At 37.2% G+C, this 26,846-nt stretch overlaps 1 protein-coding gene across 1 annotated transcript in view; it reads left to right on the top strand.

Annotated features, from left to right (window-relative positions):
- The window catches only part of SH3GL2 (SH3 domain containing GRB2 like 2, endophilin A1), a 225,560-nt gene that overhangs the window by 159,586 nt on the left and 39,128 nt on the right, over positions 1-26,846 (top strand). The window contains exons 2-3 of the mRNA XM_081278323.1: positions 6,425-6,493; positions 19,561-19,633. Of these exons, the coding sequence (XP_081134449.1) occupies positions 6,425-6,493; positions 19,561-19,633 (142 nt within the window). The remainder of the gene's footprint in view (positions 1-6,424; positions 6,494-19,560; positions 19,634-26,846) is intronic.

Genomic DNA, 26,846 nt, shown 5'->3' with positions numbered 1-26,846 from the left:
ATGAAAGCCCAGATCACCTCCTTCTTTGCTTTATCAACTCACTTATCAAGCAATAGGCTCTAGATCTGAAATCTCAATTATAAGCACCCTTTTTCTCTTCAGGAATTCTGTTTGTTTTTTTTTTTTAATTCAAGGGAGTTTGTGACAACTTTCAATAAAATTTTTTAAAAACTAGTACATGATATAATTTCTGCCTAGAGTCTTGGAGTACATTTTTAACAGATATTTTCACCTGTAGTATCTTATTGCAGTGGACTATGAAAATGAAAAAAAAAATTATTCCTACTTCCCGAGAGGAGAAACATTACAGAAATATCATCTGCTCTAGTCAACTCCCCTTTCCAATTACCCTTTATCTGATGAGGAACCAAAAGTCTGAATATTGTACACACTCAAAAATTTTTCTACAAGACAAAAACAATAAGATCACTTGAAAATGATAGTACTTATATGGTATCAGTCCAGTGGGGTGCCAAGAACTCTGAATGATACCTATAAAATAAAACTTACCAACTTCCTTTGAGGGGTATCTGTAAGTAATTAGCTCCATGGTTGTTGGGAAATTTCACTTTGGGGAGGTGGGGATTAGAAGGTTATTGCCTTTAACCCCATTGAGCCACACAAAGAACAATTAGAGTTACATACAAATTGATTTCTGCATTTTCTGTATGGTATTTGACAAGGAACAAGGTAGGGTGTGAACTGGGAAACAGGCCAAGCACTTAGCTCACTTGAACTCATTTTAAACTTTTTAGCTCTAGATATTGGAAGATAACCAATCTTTATCCTGTTCAGTTTTGGGGGGAGAAAATCACTGGTTTTCATATCAGAGAAACTTTTCTAATTTTCTTCAATGTATAAATACTGCTTGGTACTGGGAAATGGTCAGAATTAATTCAATTTAGAAAGACAAAAATGCCTTTGCTCATTTTCTAAGAAAATCTTTAATTTCTGGATAGGAAAAAATAAATTTTTCAAAATCCATTTTCAAAACATCCTGGCATTTAAGCATTCCAATATAATGACAGCTGAGAAACACTAGTGTGAAATTCGTCTCTCATCAACTGAGGCCCCCTTCTCTTTCATATGTGGAGTACCACCATCTGGAAAATTGAGATCTATATGTAGTTAGCCCAAATGAATGTGGAATGGTTACAATGAAGATATTGGAAGATAGACATTTTTTAGGCTTGACTATAAATAAAATATTATATGTCATAGCTTATTGAATTTTCTAATTTTTTGCTTATTTATGATAAAGAGATACTATATTTAGAGGGAAGGTTACACACTTATAAAGGAGAAACAGAACCAATGCTAACTCATAATTAAACACATTCCTTTAATTTACATGCAATTTTTATCTTAGAATACTTTATTGATAATTGTTTTTTTCTGCTGTGCATTGTAATCACTGTTAGATACTGCGATGCCAGACATTTTCAAAACACATGCAAAGTCATTCCTGCTTTAGTATTTTATAATTCAGCTGAGCAAAATTCTTCAGCAATTTTGCTCCTGAAGTATTTAGTTCAAGGTAGTCTGATAGATAATGAGTTTCATTAAGAGTGCATAGGAAGTTTGATAACTTCTAGGTGGGCTGGGCACTCACAGATGATGGAAAAGGTGATATCTAGACATGTAAGACAATTGGTAGGATTCAAAGCATACAAAAAGGAAATAGGTCCAAGTATAAAGTGGTGGAAATAAATACAGTGCATTTGGTAGATGGTAAGGAAACCTGGATTTGTGTGATGAACTGTGTGAGATAAAACTGAGCAGAGGGCTGGGGATGTGGCTCAAGTGGTAGCGCGCTCGCCTGGCATGCGTGCGGCCCGGGTTCGATCCTCAGCACCACATACAAACAAAGATGTTGTGTCTGCCGATAACTAAGAAAAAATAAATAAATATTAAAAAATCTGTCTTTCTCTCTCTCTCTCTGTCCCCCTCTCTCTCACTCTCTCTTTAAAAAAAAAAAACTGAGCAGAAACAGGGAAGTTCAGAGGTAAATAACTTTACAGATTTGGGAGTGTGGGAGTGAATTTGGTAAAGTCTATTGAATTTCACTGATGATGTCATTTTCAAGGAGATCTTAGTTGGAGATACTACAGTTGGTTCTTAAAAGGGTTTAGTAAAGGTAATACAATGCTGAGGAGAATCAGAGCTGCAGCTAGAGTACAGAGTGTCTTCTGCCTGGAGGTGACAGATAACTCGGGGGTGGATGAGTCATTGCTGGAAAGCAGTGCAGCATCCTTGAGGCTGGGAACAGTGGTCACTTATTTAAGATGTGTCTTGATGTTGGCTCTCTTTGACATTTTTCTTACTTTGTATGTAGAGGAAAAATAGCATGAGGCAACAACTATTGCAGACTTGAAATGAAGACTATTGATGGTCAGCTGATTGTATTATTCATTTTCTCTTTTGAAAGACTATCCCAGCTATGGCACCTTTCAGTCACCATAATGGCAATATTCACAAAACTACATTGCTGTTCGGTTTCATAAATCTTTTCTGAGTACCTCTTGTGAGGAATACAATGAAGAATAAGATTTTAGGTTTGGTTGGAAGACAGTGTAAGGGAAATGTAATGGCAGATAAAAACCTAAAGCTTTTAATGTTGTATTAAAGGTGCCATTGAACATCTTGAATCCTCAATTTTGGAGGTATTTTAGGTGGTACAGGAGGATTTGTAGATGATTCTGAGAGACCTATGGGTTCATTTCTACTGTTTTGCTTTATCCAAATGCTTTGCCTGAAGTTTGTTCAAATAGGTGATCAATTTATCAAATGGCAAGCACTTAAGGACTACTAGATGATTCACAATATATTCAGTACTGTGGAATCCTAGGTTTAGAAACCATCTCACTGGAAAATAATAGAACAAAATAAATAGTATCAGGTAAGAAAAAGAAAACTGTGGTCCTCTATATGGATTCAGGAACCCTGTATTCCTCACATGGATTCTTATGCATAAAACAAAAGAAAGTTTTGAAATGTATTAAAAGAAAAGGAGGACAAGATCTTTGCCATACTCCTAAGGAATGAGTCAGTTGTTATTTAGCTCAATGTTTTATTCAGTGCCTTGATATATTTAGATCCTTTGTGACTTGGAAAAATAGCCCAGATAACAAAGTAAATGTAATTTTGAGTAATACCTTTTTCCCCTTAGGAACATAATTAGATAAGGATTTTTGTATCAACCAACCAGTCATGCCAGATCAGTATCTAACTGCTAGCATCGTTCACCTTGTTTAGTGAACTGTTTCTCTCAGAGCAAATGGCAGCTTTTGTAGAGAAGAGAAATGATGTTATATTCTCATTCTCACTGTTGTGCTCCCTTTTCTTTCTCTGTTCCTCTCTTCCCACACAGTTTTTTTTTTTGTTTGTAAATTTTTTGTGCATGCATTTGTAAGCTAAAGCGTTAAAGCCTGTGGACTGATGAATTTGCCTCAGTGTGTTTCCAGTTGTCAGTTCTAACCTAATGTCCACTGTGATCCCAGTTTCTCATTTGATACAGTGAGCCAGCTACTGTGGTGCTGAGTTTGTGATGGATGCAGAAAGAAGGGAATTAAAATTATTCTCCTTTGAGCACTGTGGTACTGAAACTATGACACAGACCCTTGGGATTTGGATGAGGGCCATGTTTCATTCCCTAGGACTGGTCAAAATGTGATTATACCAAGATTACCAGGATTCTCTAATATTTCTATACATGGTGGCATTTCTCAGCTGGCTGATTTTTTTGTGTACCTTTTGCAAATAAAGTTAAATGTCTGATCCACAAGTCATGTGAGGTATCTAATTGTAATAATTCTCTTTGACGAAAGTAGAACTTTAGGATATAGTGAGTTTCCTGATCATGGAGACAGTTCTATAAAATGGAGATGACAATTGAAATTGTGTAGCAAATATTTATTTATTGTGAAAGTTCAACAAGATTTGATTTTCACGGCCCAAATTTAATAGTAAACCATGTACTTCAAGAACAAGATGAAAACTCAAATTGACTTCCATGCATATATGAATTTGTTGGGATGAACCCAACTATTATTCATAACTATAAAGCTCTAACAAAAAAAGAATAAGATGAAGAATAATGTGAATTGAAACTGTTTTCATTGAGCAGATGTGAGAGAGGAAATTAGTGTGGCACAGTAAAAATTTGATCATAGGGAAATTTTGGTATTAATGACCTTTAAGGCCTCTCTCTTCTATTCCTAACTTTCTATAACTTGAACATGAACTTGTAGATCAAGTTCTGGCACTTGGAATTCCACTGGCAGATTCTAAACTGGATTCTAGTTCAGAACCTCTTCCATCTCTCCCTTCCATTTTATGTTTGGCAAAAATCCTTTAGGATGCAGGTAAAAAAAAAAAAAAAAAAAAAAAAAAAAAAAAAAAAAAACTAGCTGCTGAGCTAGATACCATTAGTAAGATCGATGCCAGACAAATCCTGGATCTGTGAAGACTTCTTAAAGAATTGGTAATCAGCTTATTCAGGGCACAGGGGAAGAGGCTGATGTTGAATACAGAAAGTAAGGCAGGGAATCTGTATCTGCCCATCTGGTGTTCTGATTGAACAACAGGCAGAGAAGGACAGCACCAAGGACAGCTCTTCAATGCTCTGATGTGAATCTGAAAAATCCTGCGAGTTGATGTGGAAAAACTAAGGTTCAGGTCCTGGTTCCACCTCTGCCTAGCTAAAAATGTCTATAACTGGCAAGTAATTTAATTTATGCAATCCTCAGTTTGCATAAGTTTATTCTACATAGTTCTTGGGGAACACATTAAATGGTAAATTACAAATGAAAGTATGTGTCAGTGATACAACTTAAAGATATTAATATTGTTTTCATTAACCTTTCAGTTTGAATCATAGACCTTTACCTAACCTAAGATTGAATTGTGTTGGAGAAGAAACTAGCATTTTTCCTTAAGTGTGAAATGACAGTTAAATAAACTGATAGAAAACCCAAAATACCCCAAACAACTACCAACTTTATTGGTGAGAGAAGAGAGCTACGATTTGCTCTATACATTGTGGGTTCAGATATAGGTTCTTTTGGTTATTATGCCACATAATTTCCATAACAACTCCATGTGCATAGCAGAGTAGAGGACTCAGTTCCCATGCTCAGCCCCTGCACTTTATTCCTTCTGTTATTATTAGGGGTAGGGGAGGGGAAGGGATGGCATCTGATATTCAGAGTGATAGAAATCCAAGTCTCAGCTTTCCCAAAAGTAGTTTATTCTGAAGGTTTTCCTATGGCAGAAAGAATGTGAGAAGGGTAGAGAGAAAGTGAGGGTAAGAAAGACACCTCCAGCTCCAACAATAATTTATCAGAGCTTCCTTGGCAGGAGCTGGAGCTAGATATCAGAGGCCTCTTTAGAAAGAGATGAGCCAAGCTTACTAGGATAACCCAAGTTGCTGCTGACATCACTGTTCCTTAGTCATGGTGGGGATCCCCCACAGTGACTCTCAGCCCAAGAGCCAGTGAAGGAAATTAAGAACATAATTGGTTATCAGTATGAGATAGCTATGTAATATAGTGACGTCTTAGGGAAATACTTCTAACTACCTTTACACTTAGGGTATTTTAAGGGAAAATGAAGTCCTGTGTAATCAGTATTCAACTTTCTTTCCTATCTTCAGTGAAATCAGAGTATTTTTTATTATCCTTAATCTGAATAATTATTTCAGAAAATATCAGCTTATTTTTTATGAACATGAATTACATGTGGAAATGATAATGTGCATGTGTTAATTTATAAATATAAAATGTATGATAATAGGAAGTGATTGGTTGCAAAGAAATACCTTTATTATATCTTTCCATATAGTTTGCCTTCTTTATGTGAGGATGTGTAGAGAGCTACAGGGAGCTGTGAAAGATAGGTATTCAAATCCTTTTATCTGAAGATCAACTAGACTGATTTCTTTTTTTTGTTTAATAGTTTGATAGATACTTGTGATTATCTGTTCAATAGCCCACTGAGGAATAAGTTGAAGGAGTAGCAATTTTCTACCTAGGTAGCATTTAGAGCCATTATTGGAGGGAAATGACTATTATACGATACTGCTCCTTAGAACTTCTATAAGGAAAATGTTAGTGATTAGGTATATTTGTATGATGATTTATGTAGCAGAAAGAGAACCAGCATTGAAATAGGAAGATAGAAGTTTAAAATCATGCTTCAATACCCACAGAAGGTTGCTTTTAAACCCTCTGAACCACAGTTTCTTACTATGAAAATGGGACTATCCACCTAATTCTGAAAATGATTGTGAGAGTGCATTAAATGATGTTTCTTTTATTTTTTTTAAATTTTTTGAACCTTTGATGACAAAATGGTGTTTCTGAAAGTGCTTAATTACATCTTTGTAAAAGAAACTATATTAATTTTCTTGTTTTTCCCCCTGCAGAAAGTGAGTGAGAAGGTTGGAGGAGCTGAAGGAACCAAACTAGATGATGACTTCAAAGAGATGGAGAGGGTAAGTCCCCACCACCATGAGTTTCCTTTGCCATAAGTTTTCCACCATTAGAGGGCCAGGGGGAGCTGCTCTCTACTGATATCTGAGAACACATTTCATTGTTTTCAAAGATATTGTCCTTTTTAAGTGTATTCCAAAATAGGAGATTTTAAGTATCCTATCATCCCTCAGCGCTATGCTCAGTGAAAAGTGGAGTGTCATCATGCTCTACTCCTAGTAGGTCCTATCATCTCTTTTCTACATAAGGATTATGTGGAGCTGATGGTTGAATGAGGGTAAGGTGGGAAGAAAAGTGGAGAAGGTGGAGAAAGATGTCCCAAATGTTTTTGGGAGTAGCTGAAGGCTGAGTCACTTTCTGACTGTAGAGGACTTTCTGACAGGATGGTGCCATCCAGATCCAGCAGGGTAGTATGGAGAGAATGCAGTTTTGGAGCATATCTGCCTTGGCTCCAACTCCATTTCCACCGCTTGTTGCAAAGTACATTTATTGCTCAGAGTGTGTATATATATAACATGAGAATACTTATACCCACTTGGAAAATTTTTATTAAGGATTAAGACTAATATAATTAATTTAGGGTTCTGCCTAAAAGATCACAGGTTCTCAATAAATGAAGGTAGAGGTAATGAATAAAATGTCTCATTTCATTTTTCCTGAGGTATAAGCCATATTTTCTCTTTCACTTTGAGGCTGTTCATAGCAAGTGATATTTAGGCTTATGATGAAGAGTGTGTATTTAATTGTGCAAATATCTTGGGTTTTCAATTGTTGATGGTGAGGGATCTGGGAGTACTTGATAAAGACTATCCCAAGCCTGTATAATACCTGGAAACTACATTTAAGCATTATTAAGAATTTTGTTTCTGTACATTTTTATAAAGAAAGCATTTTTTCTTTATATTCTGATTTGCCTATATCAGAAATATTTTAGAGGCCTGAGAGATAGATTTAACTTTTTTTTTCATTTTGTCCACATCATTTCCAGTGACTGTCTCAATTTTGCTATTTTTGTTTGTAAAGTCTTTTTTTAATATTTAATTGATTTTATTATTTTAAATACATGACTGTGGAATGCATTACAATTCTTATTACACATATAGAGCACAATTTTTCATGTCTCTGTTTGTATATAAAATACATTCACACCAATTCATGTCTCTGTACATGTACTTTGGATAATGGTGTCCATCACATTCCACCATCATTGCTAACCCCCTGCCCCCTCCCTTCCCCTCCCACCCCTCTGCCCTATCTAGATTTTGTCTATTTCTTCCATGCTCCCCCTCCCTACCCCAGTATGGGTCAGTCACCTTATATCAGAGAAAACATTTGGCATTTGTTTTTTTGGAATTGGTTAACTTTACTTAGCGTTATTTTCTCCAACACCATCCATTTACCTGCAAATGCCATGATTTTATTCTCTTTTATTGCTGAATAATATTCCATTGTGTATATATACCACATTTTTAAAATCCATTCATCTATTGAAGGACATCTAGGTTGGTTCCACAGTTAAGCTATTGTAAATTGTGCTGCTATAAACGTTGATGTGGCTGTGTCCCTGTAGTATGCTGTTGTTTTTTTTCAAATTCCATTAAGAGGTTAACTCATTGTTTTTAATTTGGTTATCAGAAGAACATACAAGTCATTATTCATTACTAGATGCTGGGGGAAAATTTTACATTGAAGGACTATCAGGCTTATTGGTGCAATAAAGATTTACAATAAACACATCTTTAATTTTTTTCTCATTTAATCTCTATTGTAAGAAGCCTCATTTTTTTTATTAGTTGCTCAAGACAATACAATAATCTTGACATATCATACATTTGATTCAAATGGGTTATGCTGTTGTTAAGTCCTTTGGGTATAGACCAAGGAGTGGGTTAGTTGAGTTAAATGGTGGCTCCTTTCCCACTTTTCCAAGGAATACTGGAAAATACTGCTTTCCATATTGGCTATACTAATTTGCAGTCCCACCAGCAATGTATGAGTATGCCTTTTTCCCCATATCCTCACCAACACTTATTGTTTGTCTTCATAATAGCTGCTATTCTGACTTTAGTGATATCTTAGAGTAATTTTGATTTTCATTTTTCTAATTGCTAGAAATGATGAACATTTTTTCATATATTTGTTAATTGATTGTATATCCTCTTCTGAGAAGTGTCTGTTCAGGTCCTTGGTCCCATTTATGGATTGAGTTTTTTTTTTTGTTTGTTTTGTTTTGTTTTGTTGTTGTTGGTTTTTTTTTTTTTTTTTTTTGGTGCTTAGCTTTTTGAGTTCTTTATACACCCCAGAGATTAGTGCTCTATCTGATGTGTGAGGGGTAAAAATTTGCTCCCAAGATATAGGCTCTCTGTTCACCTCACAGATTGTTTCTTTTGCTGAGAAGAAACTTTTGAGTTTGAGACCATTTCATTTATTGATTCTTGGTTTTAATTCTTGCGCTATATGAGTCTTATTAAGGAAGTTGGGGCCTAATCCCTCATAATGGAGATTAGGGCCTACTTTTTCTTCTATTAGACGCAGAGACTGGTTTAATTCCTAGGTCCTTGATCCATTTTTGAGTTGAGTTTTGTGCATGGTGAGAGATAGGGGTTTAATTTCATTTTGTTGTATATGGATTTCCAGTTTTCCCAGCACCATTTGTTGAAGAGGCTATCTTTTCTCCAGTGAATGTTTTTGGTGCCTTTGTCATATTAATATAAGATAGTTGTAATTTTATGGGTTAGTCTCTGTGTCCTCTATTCCGTACCATTGGTCTACCAGCCTGTTTTGGTGTCAATACCATGCTGTTTTTGTTACTATTGCTTTGTAGTATAATTTAAGGTCTGGTATAGTGATGCCACCTGCTTCACTCTTCCTGCTAAGGATTCCTTTAGCTATTCTGGGACTCTTATTTTTCCAGATGAATTTTGTGATTGCTTTTTCTATTTCTATGAGGAATGCCATTGGGATTTTAATCAGAATTGCATTAAATCTGTATAGTGCTTTTGGAAGTATGGTCATTTTGATAATATTAATTCTGCCTCTCCGAGAGCAAGGTACATCTTTCTGTCTTCTAAGATCTTCTTTGATTTCTTTCTTCAGGGTTCTGTAGTTTTCATTGTATAGCTCTTTCACCTTTTTGGTTAAATTGATTTCCCAAGTATTTTATTTATTTATTTGTTTATTTATTTATTTATTTATTTTTGAGTCTATTGTAAATGGGGTAGTTTTCCTCATTTCCCTTTCTGAGGATTTGTCACTGATATACAGAAATGCCTTTGATTTATGGGTATTGTTTTTATATCCTGCTACTTTGCTGAATTCATTCATTAGTTCTAGAAATTTTCTGGTGGAGCTTTTAAGGTCTTCCAGGTATAGAATCATATCATCAGCAAATAGTACTAATTTAAGTTCTTCTTTTCCTATACATATCCCTTTAATTTCTTTTGTCTGTCTAATTGCTCTGGCCAGTGGTTCAAGAACTATGTTAAATAGGAGTGGTGGAAGAGAGCATCCCTGTCTTGTTCCAGTTTTTAGAGGGAATTCCTTCAATTTTTCTTCGTTTAGAATGATGTTAGCCTGGGTCTTAGTGTAGATAGCCTTTGCGATGTTCCCAGCACTGATAAAACAAACAAACAAACAAAAACCTACTTAAGGTACCGAGACTTCAGCTGTTTGTAAAGTCTTTTTCATTTTTTCTCCTGATAAGTTCATTGATGAACTCAACAAATACTTGCTTTATGCCTCCAGTGATCCAGGAATGTAGGATACACACAGGATTCCTGAGTGTGTGAAATTCATAGTCTAGTGGAGAATGCCTTCTATACTTTGGACACATGTGACCAGTATGGAAGGCTAACAAAACCTGATGCTGCAGATGCCTGGCACAGGAGAAACCCACCCACACAGGGTGGGCAGGGAAGATCGTCAAGCTGTTTACATCAAAGGGTGGAGGCTAAATAAGAGTTAGCAGAGTCTAGTGTGTTTCTAGGAAAGGAAAAAAAGATGCGAGTAGATAACACAAGAAAACATTTGAGTTCCTAATATATAAATAATAAGTTGTTAATCAGCAGGGACTAAAATGTCTGTGTTGGTCCCTTTTATTCATCTTATTAATACCACCTATCTTCAGCCAAAGCTGTCAACCACTGATATTTATAGTTCTGGGAATAGTATTCTGCCCGTCCTTCTACAGCATCTAAGTCTCTAAACACTGACACACATGTCTTGACTCCTCCACTCCTAATAGTGGAGTTCTTACCCCTTCTAGGAACAGCCACAGGGCTGTGTTAGGCCCAGCCTTGCTCTGTGCCCAGTCTTGCTTAGTCCTCCTTTTATCCATTATTCTCTTCCTGAGTACCACATGGCCAGGGCTGTGCCATTATGACAGATTAGGCAGGGATTTAGAAGTTTGAAACAGTACCAAGTGTTAGAAGTTGGTCTTGATTTCAGCATCTTGCAGGACTAAAGCAAATAAGTTATGTAGCTCACTGTCTATGTGAAGACAAAATTTTTGTTTTTTCAGTGAGTCTAAAAAGAAAAGCAAATCTGAAGAATAGAGTTTATCACCAAGCAATTCATTAGACCTTTGGAGACTTATTTTGCTGTGAAACCTATGTCAGTCTTACAAGCTAATTAAAATAAAAGGGAATCTTACAAGTATTTTATTTAGGCAAGTACAGATGTCCCTAGAGGATGAAGAGGAAATGTAGGACTTCATTTCTCTTATTAAGGAAGTTGGGGCCTAATCTCACATGATCGATTATATAAAGTTTCTGAAGGTTTTATTTGTAAAATCCAGAGTTCCTGCAACAAAATAAACTTCTAATTATTTAAAGGACCTACTAATGATTTTGCATTTATGGTTTTACCTAAGTAAATTCAGAGATTTAGATTTCAGTTCAGTGTCGAAATTATTTTATTTCATCTTATTTCATACATCCTTTGTCTCATCTGTGACTTGCAAATTTTGGACTCTACCCATAATTGATTTACTTAAGCTATAAGATTTTCACTAATTGAAAAGTACTTGCTTTGGATTTAGAATCTCAGATGTTTTCTTTCTGGTTAATTTGTCTATTATAATATTTTAGCTCAATGTTCCCAAGCCTTCAGAAGAATTGTCTACCCACAATTGGTTTTCTGATCATCAAACAATTGAGGTAGAGAGCCCTTTGTTCAGCTGTATTCTCAGATGTGCAATTAGACAACAAAACGAAATAAATTAGAGGTCTGCATTAGGCAGCGCTGCTACTGGGAGAGAGAGGTAGATATTCCTGGAGGTTGTTTCTTTAATTGCTGCCCCACACTTTCCTGCTAAGATGCAGTCAGATCCCCTCATGTCTCCCAGCCTTCCAGCCTAACCCTCCCAGAGCTGATTTGGGGGAGCCTGTGGCTATGTTGCTCTGCAGGAACCCTTTCCATAATGATCTCTCTCCTCCTCTTAAGTACCTTGAATGAAATTGTTTCTGTTTTAGGCTTAAATGTTATCTGTTGCTTACAAGCTTCATTAAACACAGGCAAAATTCATTACTATGGTGCAGACACTGGGTGGGTTGGTTCCTTGAAAAGCTATAGATTTTTTAAAAATGAAACTTCTAGAATTTGAGGGCTCTCTGATTCCTTCTCAGATTTTATTAGTTACTGTAATGATTCTGTGTTTTTTTTTTTTGTTGTTGTTGTTGTTGTTGTGTTGTTATGTTCATTAATTCACTTGGAAAATCTGTAAATGATAATGTGTCAGGCATTATACTGGGTACCAAATACAGAGATGAGGCTCAGTCACTGCTTGAAAGAGGCTGCCAATTTTGAGGGGGAAAAAAAAAGACACATAAATTTGTAGCAAATAGGACATAGTTCTTAGTGCCATGGGGAAAATCTCTGTAGATCTAGGATAGATGCCTAACTTAATTGGATAGATCAGTGGAAGCTTCCTAGAGGAGAGACTACCTGAATTTTTCTCTTGTCTCTGAAAGTATGGATAATGCAGAATTCCTAGCCAAGGGATTTGTTGTTATTTATTGTTATTTTTTGTAATGGAAATTCTCTATATTTTAACTAGAAGAGGTTCTAGGGTTATAAACATGTTTCTAGGCCCTTTAGTAAACAGAATTCTTCTTAAGGGGCAGCCTCAAGTTTTAATAAAAGCAGGCTGTTGAGAAAGAACAAGAAGGACTGTCCTTGCAAGTGAGAGTGAGAAGGTGATGATTGCTGGTAGAGTGGGATGAGGGGAAAGGCTGATAGGACAGTGTCTTTGAGTTGGAGAGGGGTTGAACCCCAAGTGGGAAAACTGGGATTAATGGGTAGAAACCATGGGTAGACAGATTCTGGCTCAATATAGAAAGAACTTTTGGCTATCAGAGGTGTTAAAAAAAAAAGACCCCAGAAATTACTGAATTCCCTATCACTGCCCACATTGAAACAGGCTAAACCCATAGTTCCCAGATGTCTTGTGAAGAACGCTAGTCATCTCTTGAGTTTCATAGCAAGTAATGCGTTACTAACAAGATCTCTTTTTAATGATGTCTCTCTTACTTAGATTCCAGAGATGTCTCTGGAATGGGAGCAAAGGAATAAAAGTGCAGCCAACATGTTTAGAGTAGCACACATCTCTGAGTGGGCAAATGGGTGCCCACCATGCCAATTATGTATCCTTCATGGAGTGTGGTGACAAAGATGTGGCTCATGGGACTGAGATACTCAACTGCTGATATAAAGCTGTGAGAGGGACGGGAGTCCCACAGATGATGATCTTCAATGGCTTCTTTCTGCCTGGCCTGAAATTTCATGAAGACAAGCTTCCTTTTGACTATGTGTTTATAGTATATTTCCAGACTATTTGTATTAAAGGCAGTGCTCAAGTAGATTAGCAAAATAATGGTAAGAATGATAATGGTCAATGATAGAATAATCTCGACCTAATACTTTCTTTTCTTTTTTTTTTTTCACCATCCTTCTAGTAACCACACCTTTGCTAATATTATATTTTGAAAACACTACCAAACTTTCTGAATACATAGGATATCTTCCTTTAAGCAAGGCAGTCTGGGGATAGGCACAACTAATTCTTGGGTTGTAGGAAATGATTAAAAGCCTCACTGTTGGATCAGTCTGGATCTTCCTGCCAACCTTTCCCAGGTGCTGTTTTATTCATGTCTCTGTGACTTGCTTATTCAATTATTCTCATTCCATGGTTCTCAAGTAAGTATGTATACATTCCTAATAGTTGCATTTTCTTAACTTTGGTGATAGAAAACTTAAGAATTTGAAAATATTTTAACGTTCCATGTGACATTTTAACTTCTTTCATGTAACCACCATTCATTACCCCATATCCAAGTGGGTGCTTAATTTACCTATTTATTATCGATTGCCAAACCCACAAACTACCTGTGCTCCATTTAAGACGTCTAACATTCTCTTAAACTCTGCTTTGCTTCCCTGTGGCAGCATCTGGTACGACTTGGCTTAAGACAGTAGGAAATCATGTCTTCCAGTACTTTTGTTGCTCCATAAAGAATGCCACATTGTTCATGTGTGCACCCTCTAAGTCCAGGAAGCATTGACTTATGTTTTCTCTAGGAAAGAAAGGTAACGTTCAGGCGGCCCTGGACCAGTAACCCCACTCTGGTCAAGTCAGTGCCTTCAGGTATCTGGTATCTTGTCTCTGCAGACTGAGACAGCTGGTGAAACGATCAACTTCATTCATGGATTCAGTATGGCATACTTAGTGAAACTGGCACTGTAGATCGGGGATGAGCAAGTTGTTTTGGGCTTTTGGGGGCCGAGGGCCTCTGAGGTCTCTTTTGCAATTCCTCATCAGTGCTTTGAAGCACAAAAGCAATCATCAAGAGTGTTTAAATGAATGAGTGTGATTATATTCTCATAAAGCTTTGTCTGAGGACATTAAATGTGAATTTATAGAATCATGAGCAATATAGTAGTCTTATTTTAATTTCTTTTTCCATTTAAAAAATGTAAGAATAAGTAGTGACCTGCCTCTTCTGATTCATTGACTACAGTTTGCCAAACTCTGACTTAGCATGAAGACAAAACTATTATAGTAAGTAAAGAAAGTTGACAGCTATTTTTGTCCCTCTCTGAAGTTGTAAATTGTAAGACTAGATAGTAGAGAAAGGACCTCCTAACTCTAAAATATTCGCAGTTGCTAAAATCTTGGCATTGAGAAAATTGAAGGAAAATACCCAGAATGTATGCCCATGATTTTACCTTTAGGAAAAAACCTTATTTCACTCAAAGGTTTTTATTTCCTAAAAGCATGCCTATATTTACATATCTTTATGTTTTCACCTCCTTTAAAGAGCCTTACCCTACCATCCTCCTTACTAGTCCCAGGCAAGAATAGTTAGCTCAGGAGCTCACAAAAATGGAAGTTGCTGTAATTTAGGATGATCAAAGCTTATTTTTAAGTAATTGGAAAATTGAGGAATTGAAGAAATAAAGAACTATATGTCATAATTTCAAAGTTACACTGTGTTTTTCTTAAGTGAAAATAAATTCTTGCTTATAATAGATGATGTAAGGGTACATCTTCTTCATGTTCATTTTATCAGTTATGATAATAAGAGAATATGTTCTTGCCTGTTAAGGTATAGCTTTCCTAGCCAGTACCTTGCAAGGCACGTTTAGGATTGTGATCCATGGCTTGTCTGTGGCCAATACAGTATAACCTAGCAAAAATCCTGAACGTTATTATTGAGGACAGAGATGGAGAGAGATGAGAAGTTAGTCAGCCTCCTCCTGACAGATGACTCTGGAATAGAAAATGGTCATGAGACAATTCAGCTCTAGTACTCTTTCTTAGAAACCTAATCCATGACCTTGAGTTTGCTTCCCATAATAACACTAGCTGTGTGACCCTAGGGAGCTCCTTCCCTTTTCTAGGCCGTAAGACTCTCACTTTTGAAAAATCAAGGCTTTGGACTAATCGTGCTTCTGGTCTCTTCTTCTTATGGTTATTAACTTAATTGAGTGATTATCTGTCAGAGTACATAAAGATCAAGGGCCCATGAATGGATTTGCTAAAAGCTGTTCCCTGTTGGTGTATGTCGTGAAAAGAAAATACACAAATAATTCTGTTGGATAAAGTTTTTTTCCCCAAAGATAGACTTACAAAGAAGCCCATTTTATGCTCTGATCAACAGTGTTTGGATAGAGCTGGTTCTGTATGATACCTGGATTAGGTAACCAGAGATGTTGAAGGAGTCAGCCTTAGTGGACAACAGGACCTGTAATGGTCCTGGGAGACTTTGGTCAAGTCATCAGTGACACTGGAATACTTTTTATTCCCAAGTCTTTTTAAGGTTGAATCCACTCTAGGTACCCAAAATGGTACTCTAATATTGGTATCTCCAAGATCCCTGTGCCTCTGGGACCACTGGCTTTAACCAAGTGAATGGCCTCTCTTTAGAGAGCCTTAGTAGTTAAGCTCCATATTTGCAAAGCTTGGTAGGGCTAGGGGTTCCCCCATTTGAATGACAACTACTTTTCACAGCCTTCCTTGCTGAATCTCCTGTGGACAATGTGAGGTGTGTGCTGTTGGCACCAGCTTCTGCAGAGGCACCTTTGGAACTGAGAATTTGTAGCTCAGCAGCTCAGCATGGGAGAGCTCTCCTTCTGTAGGGCTCAGGGTGGAATAATTTTTGTGATTGGAGCTTTATAGAATTTGAGGACGTTCAAAATGAAACAGAAGATGGGATGGCAGCTGCTTTCCTCCTGACCTTTTTGGTTGACTGCTGTCAGGTTCTTTGTCCATGTGGGGGAGGGTACAAACTCCTTCTCAACTCTGACTTGGTATCTCTCCTCAGGCTGGGGCATGCCCCTGCTGCCTGTCCTCTAAGGAAGATATAGGGTAGTGTTTAGGAACATAGTCTCTGGAGCAGGTGTCCTAGGCTCTATTTCCTCATCCATGTAACAATATTTAAATCCCTTAGACTGGTTTCTGACAAATAGAAAACATCTTGTGATAGTAATTGTTATTATTATTATTAAGGACAGATAAGGAAGAAAGTTAGAAATAATTGGTCTCCTAGCAGCAGAAGACATCAGGGTCATCTGAAAGTTCCAGTCTTCTGGCACTCCTTCTTAGAAACCTTGATTTTTGGAACTGTTTTCCTTCTTATCATAGCCAGAGGATTTCTGGATATATCCAACATCTTCTTCCTTAATGCCTGTTATATAGTTAGCAGGTGATCTGCATTTGTCTTCCTACCACTCATGTTCTCTGAAGCCTCTGCATGTTTGTTCTGCATATACCCTTTGGATTCATTGTCCTGACCCTAAACCATTCCATGACTTGAGGACATAGATACTGACTGACGTTTTACTAATACTACCAGGACCTCCATGTGTGGTAGCAGAAGGCATGCAGTGCATAACTCCAAGGGCTACTGTTCTTTTTAGAACTAATCTCCGAACTATATGTTCCATCCCAAAACATCTTAAAAATTTGAGTCAATCACTCAGAATAGCCAAAGAAATCCATAGCAAGAAAAGTAAAGCAAGAGGCATCACAACACCAGACCTTAAATTTTACTGCAGATTGTTCAGGTCCTTGGCCCATTTGTTGATTGGGTGGGAGGGAATGGGAGGGAGAAGGGGAATTGCATGGAAGATGGAAGGAGACCCTCATCGTTATACAAAATACATGTATGATGATGTGAGGGGGAAAAAAAAGAAATGTGTCACATTAGATTGGGTAGAGAAAAATGATGGGAGGAGAGGGGTGGGGAAGGGGGGTTAAGAAGGGCAGCAGAATAAAATAGACACTAGTATTGCTGTATGTGTATACGTGTCTGTATAACCAATGTGATTCTGCAACCTGTACTCTCTGAAAAATGAGAAATTATACCCCATTTGATTCAAATGTATGATATGTCAAGATCATTGTACTGTCATGTGCAACTAATAAAAAATAAAAAAAATAAATAAACAAATAAAAAATAAAAATACACGGTAGACTAGTAGAGTGCAACTGAGATGGACCTTAAGTCCTTCTTGTCAATGAATATTCACAATTATCTGTAAAGCCTAATAAGTTATTTTCCCTTTTTTCTACTATATATCTGTATGATGCTGGATTTCCTTGATATATTTCAGCACAAACCAATACATTGCAACAGACTGAATGTGGAAGCTGCTAGAAGATTCCAGCTGACTCCCATTAAGGAAGACATTTAAAAGATTTGTAAAACTGCCACTTTTTTATTCACAATATCTTTTCTGAAAATATAGATTGTTTTAAAAAGTGTTACTTATGCTTACATTCACTGTCTATATTATTGTTATTTCAAAATAAATTAACAAAAAAACTCAAAAAAAAGAAAGTAGAGATTATCATGCTAAGTGAAATAAGCCAATCCCCCCAAAACAGAGGCTGAATATTCTCTCTGATATGTGGATGATAACTCACAATAGGGGTGGGAGTTAGGGAATAATTGAAGTACTTTGGATTAGACAAAGGAGAATTAAGAGAGGGAATGGGAATAGGAAAGATAGTAGAATGAGTCAGACATTACTTTCCTATGTGTGTATGTGATTACATGACCTATGTACTTCTACAAGTACAACCAGAAGAAAGAGAAATTATATTCCATGTATGTATAATATTTCAAAATACATTCTATTGTCATGTATAACTAATGAGAATAAATTTTAAAGAAGTTGAGTCAATCAAAAGGACTTGGTACAAGACTCATTTGCAAGCTGGTAAATCTGAAATAGTATGCTTTTAAAGATAGTTTTATACCATGATTCCTTGACAAAATAAATTTGTTTCCTCTGTTTATCCCTGTAACAGTGCACACACAGAGTTATGTGACTGTCATGGAATGGGAGATTATTAAGCATTGAAAACTGAACTGCAAGATGAAATCTATTAATAGGTAGATTATGGAATACAAGGAGGTTTACACCATGCAAGGCTGATTTTATATGTGTATACAATAAACATGGAAGCTTTTTAGATTTGAGGGAGGAGCCCTTGATCTTCAATAAACAGATGAAAAAATTTTCATGCACTTAATATCCAAATTTCACTATTAAAATTGCCTCCTATGCCTGATACATATGCCATATAGTACATGCATGTACCTGGAACACATGGATGCATTTATTTCCATCAGTCATTTTCCCTGTAGTGTGAATGAGTGTACCATACGTGTTGACAAGAAAGGATTTGGTGGAGCAAGGTGGAGGGGATCTGGTTGCATTGAGTAGTTTCCATCATCTCTTCCCATGGGAAGACGGGCCTGACAGGGAGGGCTTAGTGAACAGCAAGTGCTGACCACGCAGAATTTTTTTGAGATAGACTCTAACATCACAGTTTTTATTTAGAGTTTACCTTATGTTCAAGGATTGGTCAAATATGTTAACTGAAGATTTTTGTATCCTTAGGATGTTCTCAGAAGTTAAATAAAATCTTTCCTTCTCACACTTGAGTAAGCAGAGTTGATACTGCATTCTTTTCTCTTTTTCTGTCATTTATTTATTTATTTAGTTGGTAGCAGCAGTTGAAACCAGGGACACTTAACCATAGAGCCATATCCCAGGCTTTTTAATTTTTATTTTTTATTTTAAAACAGAGTTAAGTTGTTAAGTTGCTTAGGGCCTCACTAAATTGCTGAGGCTGACTTTGAACTTGTGATCCTCCTGCCTCAGCCTCCCAAGCCCCTAGGATTACAGGCAGGCCCCATCACACCTGGCACATTATTTTTTCTTTTGAGCAGTGAAATCTGCCACCATACGTGGCTCTTCATAGACATCCATTAAATGCCTCTGGAAAAAAATATGATTCACTGTCTCAATTTTATTTTTGCCAGAAGATAATGAAGCATATTTTGAAACAAATTTTAGGCAATTACTAACTTCCTCCTTGAATAAATTTGTTTTTCAGATCTTGATAGACAGTCATTATTCCTTTTAGCATTTCCCCACAGTCCCTCACCTTCTACTGCTGGACTTGATATTACTCTGTTGTCCCAATAGTGGTTTTCTATAGACTTAACAAAAACACTAATGATTTCTGTCATTCAGGATGTGTATTTTCTCATTTCAGAAAGTGGATGTCACCAGCAGGGCTGTGATGGAAATAATGACTAAAACAATTGAATACCTTCAACCTAATCCAGGTAAGGGATTGTCTTACCTGTATTTAGCATGCCTCCCAATTAATCTTTAGCTTCTCTTTGATAGACATTTTCAGTTTGGTGGGGTTCTTCCTCAGTCTGCTTCTCTGGAGGTTCAGTGCCATCACATATAGCGCTTCAACTGGGGGAGGGTGACTTTTTAAATTTTTTTTTTTAGAGAGAGAGAGAGAGAATTTTTTAATATTTATTTTTTTAGTTTTTGGCAGACACAACATCTTTGTTTGTATGTGGTGCTGAGGATTGAACCCAGGGCCGCGCGCATGCCAGGCAAGCGCACTACCGCTTGAGCCACATCCCCAGCCCAGGAGGGTGATTTTTTAAAGCTCACTTTGCAGTAACCAGAGGATCTGTGATATTTTATCCAACCATGGTGTATTTAACAAATGGTGTGCATGGACAGCTTGATTGACATATAATGTCATGTCTCATGCTCTTATCACTTGACCTTTAATTTGCAAGAGATGGTAAGGAATAAAATGTGTGTATTTTTAAGATAAGATATAATCCCAGAAGATGTGAAAAAAGTTGGAAGGTGAATACTTGGGTGAAATACAAAGGGTATTTGTTCTTCTGGCATCAGAGGGTTGTCTTTGATTCTGATTCTTTTAACCTTAGAGGAAAGAATTGTAATAGAAATAATGCAGCTATACTTTGAAAAGAGAACCAGATAGAACTGGCTCTTTCAATAGGCTTAAGGTGTAGCAAAGTAGAACAACCTATATCATAAGCCTCCTCATTATACTTTCTCTATATCTGTTCCTGACCACAGGGTGTAAAACTCAAAGCAGGGCCAAATATACGGATATTTGGAAGCATTTGTTTTTGAGACTAGTTTTTTTGGGAGTTTTAGGTTGGACTGCCATGTCCCTGGTGGTTCTTGGAAAGATGGTGCAGGCGACTGTCTCAGCCCCGGTGGGTTTAGATACAGAGCCTAAGTGGGCAAGAAACAAGGAAAGTGGAGTGTTTGAGATCAAATGAAGTCCCAGTGCTCCTAGTAAGGCTGCTACTCTCTCCTGCCACCACCCCCCGCCAGCCCCCGTGTTGCAGCTTTCAATCACATTTTGTTTACCTATGGCAGCACAGCTGCTATTTTGAAGATGAACAAACTATGTGGGAATAACATTCTGTTTTCTTTTTCCTTCTTAAAACATGCTAGAGATGAGATAATGTGAGGGTGGAAAATATAGAACAAAATATGGGAAAGGATGGGAACCAGGAATTTAATTGATAGCAGACCAAAGAAGTTTTCAAATGGTTATTAGCAAGTTAGATAAAAAAATAACAAAATACAAGCCCCTAATTTTTACCCAAAGCCTTCTTCATAATCTTTTTATTCCACAGAAATATAAAGATAGACCTTAGCTGTATGCTTAGGCCATAATATTTAGACAACAGTAATTGGTCAAATTTTGAAAAGAGAACTACTTATCCTGCTTCACCCCAGGAAATAATTGTTTTGGGCAAGAAACTTTTCTCTTTATTTTTGCATAGGATATTAAAGTACCCTATGATTTCCTGAGATTCACACATGAATTATGCTAGTAATTCAGAGTTTGGGGCTAAATATAGGGGACAGGGAGAGGAAATATAATGTTTATTGAGCAATAATGCATTTTCAGCACAGTGCTAGTTACAGTCACGGTCTCATCTTTTAAAGTGAACATTTTCTTAATATAAAAATGAAATATAACTGAACAATTTATAGTGTAAAGAATGGACTAAAAATTCACTGTGTTAACAAATCCTCTTTGGGAACCTTTTTCCTGAGTGTAGTAGAATTATACTGTGTCATGGATAGGTGTAGGGAGTTGAATAGTATGTTCTCCTGCACACCCCCCACCCCATTCAGGTCTACTCAGAACTTCAGAAAGTGACCTCATTTGGAAATAGGATCTTTGAAAATATAATTAGTTAAGAATCTTTAGATGAACTCCCTCTGAATTTACAGTGGACCCTAAATCTAAGAACTGGTGCCCTTGTAAGAGAAGGAGAGAGAGGACACCGAGAGACTCAGAAGACAACTATGGGAGGAATGAGAGCAGAGGTGGGAGTTGTGACACCTTGGCATAAGCCACAGAATGTCAGGAGCCACCACAGGTGGGAAGAGGCAAGGAAGGATTTCTCCCACAGAGCATCTGCGAGAAACCAACCTTGCTGACACTTTAGTTTCAGATTTCCTGACCTGTGAGAGAATAAAGTCTGTTGTCTAAGCCATCCAGTTTGTAGTAATATGAAATGGCAGCCTGATAAAGCAAATGCTATGCACAGCTTCATTCTATGCACAGAAATATCAAGGGCCAGAGAAATTAAGAAACTGTTGCAGTCACATATCCAAGAAGGGATGAAGCTGGGCCTCTTAAGTCCACATGATTTCTGTTAACGCCCTCCTGCCCCTTAGAAGAATGAGTTCCATTTCATTTATATTTAAAGGGTTCTTTACTTTCAGAGTAGATATACTGAAAATTCAGAAAGGAAACATTCTGAGATTGAGGCTTATTTTTTATTTTGATTAAAAATGGTTAAAGGAGGATGTAATTGAGGGAGATATGTATTTTTAGAAATGAACATGCTAATTAATTGCCAATATATGGTTTTATGTCTCTTTGAGAATTGAATGGTTATCTACTGTCCAGAAGAACAATTAAGGCCATCACCAAGCAGTCTCAGTTTGGTTTCAGAAAAGCATTTATTTATGGGAAAGTCACATATACAAATAAATAAGTGTCACTCCTAAGCATTCAGAAGCAAATGAAATTTCATATAGTCATTCCTCAGAATTTGAACAATCTGTGTTTAATGGTTTATGAGATAGAAATAAAATTTATCCATGTTTGGGGTTTAGATTCTCCTTGAATTCTTGCCTTAGGAGCAGACACAGCATAGAACTCCTGGAAGGTACACTGGTTATTCAGAACCCAGGTGTCCTTTTGGAGCTGGCACAGGAGTCTGGCCAACACTTGGAGGCACTCAGTCTTTGGGTACAGTAGAACATAAATAATATTCCAGATTCATGCCTTGGGCTAAGTATTTTAACTGCCCTGCTCTTAGGGACCAGAGCTGGGTCAGTAAGTCTGGATAGCTGGGTTCTGGTTCTGAATAAGCAAGACCGGGCTTGGTTCAGGACTGGAGCTGATGCCAAGTGACAAATTGACATGGGTAGCCAGTACAAGCAGTAGAAATTAATGCTTTAAGGGTACTTTGAGAGTGCCCTGAAATAGAGGTACTCTCAAAGGTGCTTGCTGGGTTTCAGATCTTGTGGTTGTGGAGCTTACATAGCTTTTATGTTCTCAAAACTTAAGTTCTGTTGAAATGATGACCAAGGAGGTGCTGATTAATTTTTAGGAATTCATGGATATGCTCTGTGAAAGTCCCACATTTGTACTTGCCCACCTCCACAGTGACATTTTAAAAAGGTAAATCTGATCATATGACTATCTTTCATAAAACCCTCAATGGCTTTTCATGCTTTTAGGATTAAGTTTCAAATTTTCACCATGGCTTAAAGGGTCCTGCCTTCCTCCTCATCAGCCCTTTCCCCTCCACCTTGCTAAGCTAACAGCTCTTTGAGGTCCAGGTATACAAGGCATGCAGAAGCCTTCCTTGGCCATGTCATTGTTCTGTTCCTCTTGTAAGTTCAGCTGCTTTTCAGCAGTGGCACATGTCATCCTTATTGAAATTATGTAACATGTTTGTTTTTTCCCTCTCTGTGAGGTCAATATCATGCCTGTTTGATTCACCGCTATATCCCAAGCCCCCAGTCCAGTTCAGGCAGCCAGCAAGCTCATGGCTATTTGAATAAATGAATTAGGAAGCACAGTTAACAGTCAGTAGCTAATATAATACAACTGCTCTACAAAGGAGAGGAGGTAAAAGCTTTTCTCTTCCCAAACCATTGGAACCACACATACAACAGGCATTTATCACATGCATATTCTTCTAGTGGGCCAATTCTAGATGTTTCTGGGATAAAATAAGACCCATATCAGGTCCATCTCTCTGGTACTTGACAGTGTAACAGTGTAGTTGACACAAACTCTGAGGAGGGTGGAACACGGGGCTTCATAGCTAATTCCTTGTGGAAATTTCAGCTGATTGATGAGGCGAGGAAAAGTGGGACACAGGCAATTAATAGGCCAGCAGTTCTGCCCTGTGAAGCAGAGCTTTCAAGGGTGTGAAACGGATCTGTAAGGTCTTCCAGCTGGGACTGTGACATTCAGACAGGAGTAGCATAACCAGTGCCAATTTCTAAGCTGACTGGATAAGGTATTTTTAGAAAATATTTTTAAAATTTATTTTTGACTGATGCATAGAAATAAAATTTATCCATGTTCGGGGGCACCATGTAATGTTTCTATATATGTATACATTGCATAGTGTTTCATACTTATCTCTTCAAACATTGGCCATTTCTTTATGGCAACAATATTCAAAATCCTCTAGTTTTATGAACTATACAATACTACTTGTTATGTGTAGCCATCCCACTGTGCAGTAGCACTCCAGAACTTCTTACTCCTGTCTCATTGTAGCTTTGCACCCATTGATCCATCCCTCCCCATCCATACCCCACCTGACTGTACCCTTCTTCTGGTAACCACCATTCTATTCTCAACTTCTGTGAGGTCAGCTTTTGCAGATTGTACATATGAGTGAGACCATGTGGTATTTGTGTTTCTGTGCCTGAATTAATTCACTTAAACATAATGATCTCCAGTTCCATTCATGTTGTTGCAAATGTCAGGACTTTATTCATTTTATGACTGAGTAGTTCCATTGTGTATCTGTACCACATTTTTTTTTTTATTCATCCATCCCTTGATAGATACTTATTTAGTTGTTCCCATCTCCTGGCTCTTGTGAGTAGTGCTGCAGTGAGCGTGGGAGTGCCAGTGTCTCCCTGACAGGGACTGATTTCATTTCCCTTGAGTATATAGCTAGTAATGGGATTGCTGGGTGATAGGTACTTCTGTTTTTAATTTTTTGAGACTTTGAGGAACCTCTATACTGGTTCACATAATGGTTGTACCAGTTAACTTTATCTTCACCAGTGTGCAAGAGCCCCCTTTGTAGATAAGAAGTAATTTGAACATGAAAAGTACTAGTACAAATTCTTGCTCTAAGAGAAAATATCATTGCACAAAATATAAATGTTTTTTATTTAAGTGTTCTGATGCCTTGTGGGGAAGAAAAAGGCACTAAATAGGCATTGTCAGTTTATATAATGCAGACCACGTATGTAATTACAAATTTTCTAAGAGCTACATCAAGAGAGTAAAATAAAAGGTGAAATTAATGACATTTTATTTAACCAAACATGTAAAATACTGATATAGACAATTATAAAGCATTTTACATTCTTTTTTTTCCTGTCATACCAAGTCTTTGAAATTCAGTGTGTATTTTATACTTCCTGCACATCTCAGTTTGGACTAGCCACATTTTAAGTGCTCCAAAGCTCTGTGTGGACAGTGGTTTCTGTAACAGATAGCGTAGTGTCAGAGAATTGTATATTCAACCAGTTTAAAATTTGAAATATACACTACATAGTTTCATAAATGTTTAATGTGTTCGTAGTTAATAAATGTTTAATGCTTGCCACCTTGGTTTATGCATTAGTATATTTTATTTTCAATAGAAAAATGAAGTGTTTAGGATCAAGCTGAAGACCATTAAGTTATTGTACTTTAAACATCCGAAAATTCATTTCATGGTAATATTGTGGAGATTCTCCCTCAAACAGAATCACAGATTGGAGTGTGAATCCTTTCCTGCTGTAGCATACTTTGTTAAGGTAGAGACTTTTTCACTTAACACTGAGAAATTATTCTGACCCTAATGTCATAAACCAATACAGGTTTCTAGGCTGCTGAGGAAAAAATGTAGTTTGAACATAAAAATATTATGTGTAGTAGAGATTTTCTCTACATAAATTCTAGTCCCTTAAATGCCTTAGAGGTCTTTTTCCAGTGTATCCAAAATTCAGGTATTAAATTTGGGTCATTAGATTTCTATTCAGTATTTTTAAATAATAATCTCAAATCTCATTTGTGGAATGTTGCCTTTGGGGGGAAAAAGTTAGCTGCATTGGATCTAAAACATCTCATTTGTCCCTGGAAAGATATTACATCAAAATTACACTTCTTTCCCACAGGCTGCCCTTTTAATCATCTTCTTCCAAACATGAATAAATATAATGATTATAAGATATTTTGGTGGTGGCGGAACTGAAAGTTAATGCACAGATCACCTGGCCTTTGTTTACCGAATCTTTGTTCCCACAGCACTGTATTTTCTGTATTTCCTGGAGGACAGGCCTGAGCATTTTCATCCAGTGTCTTTAAGAGCTCTTGGGATTGTACTTGACACGTGGTTTGCCCTCGGTATGTCTGCCACACAGGTGTCTGATGAATCTGCAGCATTCACCCCTCATTTGAAGAATGAGGAATGTACTGTCTGGTAGCCAGTACCTTTTACCTTTCCAAATCCTGACACTGAAAAATTTCCAAATGAATAAAGGACTGGTTACAAAAGCAATTGTGAGGAAAATGTTAAACTTCAAAGGAATAGGGTCTCACAAGGATAACATATTAAAGAGGAAAATGTAAGTAAAGCAATAGGCAGTATAATCCATATACTGTATGTATTGAAAAGGCTGGCATGGTTTCCTATTTTTACTACATCTTTGGGAAAAATATGGAAAGTTAGTAGGTTCCTAATATACTTGAGACTTTAAGTAATTCATAATTTTAAGTCGGCTGGAACTGATGGTGGATTAATGATACTCATTCCCTATGTCTCTAAAGAATACAAAAGCCAGACATTATTTAAAATAGGGTTGCTATTGTCATCATTATTACACTGGTGCTGGGATTGAGCCCAGGCCTCAGGAATGCTCAGCATGTGCCCAGTGCTGTACCATAGCTGAGGAGCCCTGCACCTTCTGCCTCTCCAGGCTCCTTCTCCCTCCTGTTCACCCTGCTGCAGCTTCACTGGCCTTATGGTTTCTTCATTGCCTCAAGCTCTTCCCTGGACCAGGAATTTGTGGTAGCAGTTCCCGCTTCCTGGAGTGCCCCACATGCTCCTTTTTGACCTCTGTCATCTTACTCATCCTTCCTCAGTTCAAATTATCCTCTCCACTGAGAGACATCTGCTGCGCCCTCCTTCTGCACAGCCCCTGCAGCTTTGCCTCCTCACC

Source organism: Spermophilus citellus, assembly GCF_964194105.1.
Source record: "Spermophilus citellus genome assembly, chromosome: 2".
In the NCBI taxonomy this organism is placed as follows: domain Eukaryota; kingdom Metazoa; phylum Chordata; class Mammalia; order Rodentia; family Sciuridae; genus Spermophilus; species Spermophilus citellus.
Note: the sequence above shows the minus strand (reverse complement) of the source record. Positions and strands in the feature narration are given on the sequence as shown.